An 8,613-nucleotide genomic window follows, 5' to 3' on the forward strand; every position below is an offset into this window, starting at 1 on the left:
TATGTATTAACCAATTTTTTATTTTATAATTATCCTGGTCACAATTTTTTTTAAATATAACAAGTCCGAGTCCCTATGATTAACAAATCATTTTAAATTTTACAAACATATTTATTAATGATCCATATCATTTTGGGCTTATAACCCTTACATTTACAGGACGGCATTAGATAATGTACCACTGGCACATCATCAAGTCCACTTAGCCAAAACGGCCATGCCACCAGCACCAAGCAAAACTGCAGCGTATGATTTCAACTGAAGCTTGATGCTCCGTTGCATCTTTTGACCCATAAAATCTGCAGCAAGGAGATCAACTAAAGCCATGTAGATGAGTAGTCCACTCGAAGAAGCGTTGAGCAGACCAACCGTTATGAGGGAGTCAGGGCTATTCTCTTTGTACGTTTTCGATAAGGCCATTCCTAGAACCACCCCAAAAGGTGTTGTGACTGCAAAAAAGAAGGCCATGACCACCTTTTTGGCGAACCTGTACTCGGCCTGCACGTGTTTTAATGTTTTTCATCATGATGCATCACATAATTCATCAAATAGTTATGTATTTAATTTATTATAAGACAGTTGATTTCAACAATAAAAGCTACTAAAACTTTTGTTCTCTCTCTTGCTACTGGTATTCTATATTCACATTTATCTCCAATATTCATAAAATCAGTGGATTGTTAACTTATTCCCGCGATTACATTACATCACATGACTGCATGAGTCAATTTATTCAAGAAACAAAAACATTGAAGAAGCTAAAGCGTAGAGATAAACGGAGGGGGAACTGATTACATCTTACCCATTAATTAATTGAAATGGAAAGACTAACCTGGAGGATGCAGCCGCCGAGACCCATGCCTTCGAACATTTGGTGGAAGCAAAGAGCAGCTATAAGGCCTTTGATAGTGCAAGTATTGTTAGTAGCTCCTACTGATAGTCCTATCACTATCGAGTGCACCACTATCCCTAGCTCCAATACCTGTTCCATTTATTCATTTCCCCGCCTTCAAATTAAGGTCTCCTATTTGGTTAAACTTATTTGTTTTGAACTAGAAAGAGGAAAAATGAAATAGATTTGATACGCAAGCCCTAGAAAAATAAGGAGAAATTGAAATACCATAAATTGGATATAACTTTCCAAAAATAAATTCAATCGAAAGTACATTTTAACATTTAAGTTTAGGTTTTAATTATTATTGTTTAGGATTTGGTATTTATGGATGTAGTTGGATTTATAAACTTAATTATTTGATGGTCTGCACCTTGTGCGGACTAATATGTATATACCTAAAAAAATTAATTCTAATGTTTATTTTTATTAAAAATATTATTCAATTACATACTAATTTAAAATTAATATTATAAAATATAAAACTCAATATTAATATTGTAAAACACTCTATTTAATTATGTTCTTTTCATAGTTTTATTTATGCAAGTAGATTTTGGATCAAAATCATTTCTATAGTAATAATCAAATTTTTAAAAAATTGTATTTGAAATTAAACACATATTGTATTTGTGGACTGAAAAATGTAGTGGCACTAAACTGATTATAAACAATCACAACCCATAAAGTATCAAGAAAATAACAATAGCCAACAAACAAATATATTCTCTATAATTTTGATTTTAAAATACTGAGACAGAAATACAAATTACAAAACACTATCTCTGTATTCTCTTACATTATATTTATATTATATTTATTATTTTTCAAATTTATAGTGTTATTTTATGTTTTAATCCTAGTTTTTCATGCTTTCTTATATTTTTAAAAAAATTAGCTAATTTTCATTTTGTCGTTTTCATAATATTTACTATTTCCGTTTTAAGTATATTATTTTGATAACATTTGTGAATTTATGGATAAATTCACTATCAACAAATATTCATTTATGATTTTGATATTCGTTATATACAAATATAAATTAATTTATTTTAGGTTAGGAATATAATTGTTTAGTATTATATATACATATATATAATTAATGTTTTACGACATATTTTCAATGATACCTTACTTCTAATCTTAACTTTTATATTATAATAATCTGTATTCTGATCAAATTTCCAATAAGAATCAGAGAAACTGACTAAAATATTAGTAACTAAAATTGTAAATAAATATGAAATAAACGTAATAATGATATTATCTGTATAAATTGTTAATATGGATTGTTAATATCGGTTTATTAATTAAATATCCTAAATATCATGATATTATACATATTAAAATATATTTTGTTAAAAAATAATAGTATATATCGATAAAATAGGTTAATGATTATTATTTATCTTAAATATCATGATAAGTATATATATATATTAAAATAAATTTTTAAATAATAATGTTAATTAAATTAATGGTTTGTCCTAAAACTATGGAAAAAAAGACAAGTAAGCAAATTCACTTCTCAAATTTGTGGTAAATTAAAATTCCTCTAAAAGTAAGCTTATTAATATCTTTTTGATGAAGCCTATTAATATATTATGTTGCTAAATTTATGCTAAAAGAATAATGGTATAACTGTTTCAAAATAAAGTAAGAATATGATAAAATTAATAAAATACTCTTTTCGTTTCTAAATAAATGTCACTTTCGAAATTTTCCACACAGATTAAGAAAGTTACAAAAATATATGTAACTTGTTATTAATTACACCTATGTGACTAATAGTATTTGAGATAAATAAAATCAATAAAGTTTGCAATTAATTTTAAGCTGAAACTAAATATAATTTGCATTGAAATTGTAAAGTAACGTTTTTTGTGTAATAAAAAAGGTTAGAATGACACTTATTATGAAACAGAGGGAGTATAAGATACAAATTGAAGTCCGAAACCAAAACCTTATCAAATCGAAAAAAATATATATTTTGGCTTTCTATATTGTAGGAATAAATAAAATACACTGAAAATTAAATTATACACTCATTATTCTAATACACAATTTTGTAGATAGGTATTAGATACTAAATATAATTAAATAACTAGATTTTGACCCGCCTTTTTCAAGGGCAGAACAATTTTATAAATTTTTAAAATTAAAAATTATATATTTGTATTTATTTTTTAATTTTATTTGTAGTTTAATTTCTTTTTAAAATTTTATGATAAGCACGATACATGTTCGTAATAATGGTTTGAGATTAGATTATTTGATTTTTGCTTTTTTCTTTGGTTTATGACAAAGGTTAGTGCTGACTTGTGCGCGTGGATATTGTTTTCTAATTATTTTATATATTTGGTGGTATATAATATACATATATAATATTTTAATGTAATTTACATGTATACAATACACGTCTGTATATATATTGAATTGTGATGGGTTATAAGTATGTTGTACATGGTTATTTATTATGAAAGAATTTAAAATTTTGTACATGATGTTTTTTTCTTTTAGTTTTAGATATTTTGGTTGTAGATTAATATTTTAAAAAACTCGATAATTCCAATATTATTTTTAAATATTAATTATTAAATGTTATTTATTTACAGTATTACATTCAACTATGTGAATTAATATATATGACAAATTCCTATCCTAATTATTGTAGTTGTTAAAAGATCAAATATATATGGACTAAAAGTTTATAAATTTACTTAGAATATAAAAAGGGTTGGGCTAACTAATTAGTTTTTGGATGAAGCCCATGTATTAACAGAATACAATTTAACATATAAAGGATTTAATGACAAGTCGTGTATAGATAATTTAATTTGGTTTACTTATAAGAGATTAGATGCTTGTTTAATTTAAGTTGCTGGTTTGGTTTGTAAAAGAAGCAAGATATATATAATAATTAGATTATAGTGTATTAAACTAAATGATCCATAAATTATGCACTTTTCTAAAAACTTGAAAGAGTCCAAAAGTTAATGACGACTTTTATTGTAGATAAATTTAGAATTCTATTTAATAGAGTAAATAGTTATATATTCGATGAGTCAGCAGTATACTGGGTAGTTCAAATACATATTTTGCTTATAGACTAGGATATATACAAATCCTTCCGATACCAGTGTATCACTATACCAGGCTACTATGTAGTCTAGGGGTGGACGCGGTTCGGAATATTACCGTAATTTTTAGTATTTGAGTTTCGTTTTATATTTACGGTATTTAATTTTTCGATTTGTTTTGGTTCGGAAAAATATGGATATCCGGTTTTCGGGACATCATAAAAAATTTCAAATATTTGTGAATATTTACAGATATCTTATCCACTATCTTCACTACAAATAAATTTAGAAATAAAACATACAAGTTTCTCTTCGAAAAATATATTTGACATAATATAAAATATAAAATAAAGATAAGTGAAACTATATGTTTCATATATTTAAAAAATTAATTAGATGTTTATAAAAAACATAAAGTTTTAGAATAATTATAGATTTTATAAAGCCTTTATATTCCTTTCTTCGTTTTATACTTCTACAAAAAATAAAATAAAAAGTAAAATAAATAAAGTTTATGTTAAAATAATGGTGATAGATTTTTAGTATTTGTTTTGCTTCGAAAGTTTACAAATACCCATATGTTTTTAATCGAATCGAAATAAATAATAAGTCAAATCAAAATTAACGGATAAAATGCTATGCTCTATTGTAGCCTAGTTATTTTGAACTCATGCAGGGAGAAATGCTCATTTCAGTTTTTTTTTTTTGCATTATGTATAAACATTATAGGATTTGGGGGGGGGGGGGGGGGGGTATAATTTTACCACAAATTTAATACTAATTTCAAATATACCTTTAAAAGATTATCGGTTTCATAAATATCTTAAATTAATAATAAAAACATAAAATTAACTCTATTAAATATGTATAAATGTTTAACAATCATTTATAAACATTTATAACTCAATTTCACCATATTAAACCTTAAACAATAATCACTAAACCTTGGACCTAATGATATTGATTGAATATATTTTGAAAAGTGGGAACCAATAACTTGTAATATTTTTAAAAATTACCTCGAAATTTATGTGAAATGATCACAAAGCTATACATATAAAAACTACTAAAACGAACTAGAAAACAATGACATGATGATATTTGCTATAATACACTTTTGTGTCATTTTTCAGGGAGAATTCTATCAGAAATTGATACCAGTTTTGAAATTTACTTTTAAAATAGGACTATTTTCCATAAATATTCTAAATTTGTGATAAAAAAACTGAACTCTGTCGTAAATTATTACTAAATTCTAAACAGTAATCACTTAGTCATAAACCCGAATTTATGATATTTTTAATTGAATACATTTTTGAAGAAAAATAGTATCCAATTTATGGTAGTTCAAGCATTTCTATTTTATTTTATTAACTTTTATGTAAACGTTCAAATTATTTTTTATTTAAAGACACATAAATCAATTAAAATTTTGATTTTAAATTTATTATTTATATTTTCTCATTTTATGGTTTATGTAGAACTCATAACATAAAACAGAGACCTAATTATCTATCTCAAGTAATTTATATTCTTTTATGCAGTATGCTACTTTATGACTCGTGAAAATGGTGATAAAAGTGGTTAGTGTAAAAAATAAAAAGTGGTACTATGAAAATAGTATTTTTGGCAATTTCTGATCTTTTTACTTCAGTCAAAAGAAAAATAACATTCTTATTTTATGAAGTATACTACTTTGTTTATTGATGTAATAATTAATATATTTTTATTTAGTGACGTAATAAACTAATAATCAATATGGAAATCATTACGACATAGAATGAAAACTACACATACAGTAGAACCTCTATAAATTAATATTCGATAAATTAAATCTCTATAAAATAATAAATTTGCCAGTCCCAACTTGGACTAGTGTAAAAATGATACAAATCGATAAAATATAAGATAATAAATTTTATAAAATTATGTAAAAATATTTTAAAATATAATATTACCCATTAAAATAAATCATAAATTAATAATCTATCAATATAATTTTTTTATAAGTACAAAATAAATATTATATTGTTGGTTACAATGAAATAAATCTATTGTCTTAATATTTCAATATATTTGATAGTATTTAGTAAATATATCAAAAATCACATAACAGTTCTATAAAACATAAAATTATAAAAATAGAAAAAAGAAAAAAAAAAAAAATAAAAAAGGAAACTTTTACAAATTAATATCTCTATAAATTAATAAAATTCTAAAGTCCACAATATTATAATTTATAGAGGTTCTACTGTACCAAGAAATGGACTGAAAATCTAGAAAATGTCTTGACAATTTTGAAATGATTATTTTATTTAAAATATTATCTAGTTATATTCTATTCTTCAATAAATAAAAAACTGATTATATTCTTTATTTTATATAGTTTTGGTTATATCAAAAATATTTCTTCTTATACAGTATGCCGAACGAGACACATGCAGCAAATGCGATATTTTGTGACATGGACGATTGTATAGTTATATCCGTTTATAGAACACTTTTAATTTCGTAAAAGTATCTGTTGGATTTAAATTAAGAGTTTTCTGTTTTGTAAATTAAAACGAGGGTAAAAGTATACTTAACGATGGCAATAACACGATATCGCAGAAGCTGTAAATTGGAACCAAGGTCCTTCCCATTGCTATTATGAAGACCATGACCATAATGAGACACAGGCCCCATCCCCTCGTCAGGACTCCCGGCGGATGCCACATCAGCAAATGGGTCCCTCCTACTGGACTTACTGAAGAGGCTAGTGGTAATAGAGTCAACCATGAGTGTGAACACTGCCGATATCAAGGCGACAAAACCGGTGAAAGGAAACTTGTGCCAGGGGTTATCCTTAAGACAATGAGAAGAGAGCATCTCGAAGGAATCAGGTAGAACATGGATGAAACCAGTGGCGAGTATGATTCCAGAGGCGAAAGATTTGACGATAAGGAAGAGAGATCTCTCAGGTTGGAAAGCTGAAACTGAACGAGCGAATAACGGGAGGCAAACGCCGATAAGGCTGGTGATGAGGATTGTGAAGACTGCTATGAGTTTGAGCTTAAATGCTCTGTTTTTGTCGGTACATGTGTTGTCATACTCGGGTTTGCACTCTTCGTCGGATTGAGAAAGAGCTCGAGGGAAGTGGGAGATGGAGAGGAGGAGGAAGATGGTAATGGTGGCAGAGAAGATGACATTAGCTTTAGGCACCATCTTTCTCCTTGTTTATATGGAGGTTATTGAATTTGGAATACGAGATTGTATTTTATTTTATACAAGATAAGAAGCTTTTCGCAAACCAAATAAGTGTCGGCATTTCGTACTAATTAGTGTCGACATGTTTTGTTAATGAATCGTTGTTGATGTTGATTTTGATAACGAAATGATCAACTGTGGATATTTGTAAATTACAAGAATTTAGGAATTGATTAATGAATTTTTATTTATTTTTATAGTTATATTTAATAACGGAAGTCCATAACAACAGGTGTAACCAACGGGCTTGTACTAATGGCATTTGAGGGATCATTTCAATACGGCGAATCCGTAGTTCGATTCTCGTTGGCTATCCAAACTAGCAATAAATCGTAAGAATACGTGAAATACTATGGATTTTGTGGAATTAGTCGATTGACCTTGGTCGGATCTCTACGGTTATAAAAAAACAACAAGTGTAATATTTAAAAATTGGATGGATCCACATAAATCAAGATTATGAAAGAAAGATAAAACATGAGTCTTGAGAGGTGGTTTTCTTTTGTTTTTTATGAATCGAAAATAACTTAAGAACTTGATTGGCAGAACATTAGCATAAACATTATGCTCGTTATTATTCAATCAACATTTATTACAAAAAATATTTAGAATATCATTTACACGATGTTTATGCTCTATAAATGCTCTTAGCTCAATGCTCTCATATGAAATTTTTGGTAAGCATTGGCATTTAGAATATATATAAAATTTTAAAAATAATTATATATAATTAATTTAATTTAAATTTAATTTAATAATATAAAATTATATTTATAAAAAATAAAAATATTTTAAAAATAAAAATTGAGATTGAATATTTTTAACTTTTTTAAAATAACAATATTTTTACATTTAAAATATAAAATAATTTATATAATTACACATATCATTATTATTTTCAAGAAAAACATAACAATAACATAATATCTATTATATATTATAAAATAAAAATATATTTATTATTTAGAAATAAATAAAGCAAATGTCATATACTAAACTTCTATGATAATATTACATATAAAGCAATAAATAATGATAATTTATATTTATATAAATTATATGTAATTAATTTGTTTTATTTAATAATATTTCAAAAACATTATATGCAAAAATAAATTTTAAATTTATTTTTACATTTATTTTTAAATAATAATATTTCACATTTAAAATTTATTTAATTTATACAATTAAATAAGATTCATTATTTTTAATAACAAATATATTATTAATATATAGATAATTATTATATATTATTTTGAAGTAAATATATTATATACTAACTTTTATAATAATTTTAAAATTGTATACTACTACTGTTTTACCAATTATTTTATTTTAAAAAATTAACAAAAGCATACAGCTTCTGCACTGTACCGATTCTCCGAGTGTCCTGCT

The 8,613-nt window shown here is 25.3% G+C and overlaps 1 protein-coding gene across 1 annotated transcript; it reads right to left on the reverse strand.

Annotated features, from left to right (window-relative positions):
* On the reverse strand, positions 1 to 7,221 carry LOC108821066 (probable zinc transporter 10). The gene is made up of 3 exons (XM_018594111.2): positions 6,559 to 7,221; positions 833 to 982; positions 1 to 498 (listed from the first exon to the last, which is right to left on the reverse strand). Exons 1-3 carry the CDS (start codon positions 7,174 to 7,176, stop codon positions 193 to 195), a joined length of 1,074 nt encoding a protein of 357 aa, XP_018449613.2. The 5' UTR covers positions 7,177 to 7,221; the 3' UTR covers positions 1 to 192.
* Between the last annotated feature and the right edge of the window lie 1,392 nt (positions 7,222 to 8,613).

This window comes from Raphanus sativus, chromosome 8 (genome assembly GCF_000801105.2).
Source record: "Raphanus sativus cultivar WK10039 chromosome 8, ASM80110v3, whole genome shotgun sequence".
Lineage (NCBI taxonomy): Eukaryota > Viridiplantae > Streptophyta > Magnoliopsida > Brassicales > Brassicaceae > Raphanus > Raphanus sativus.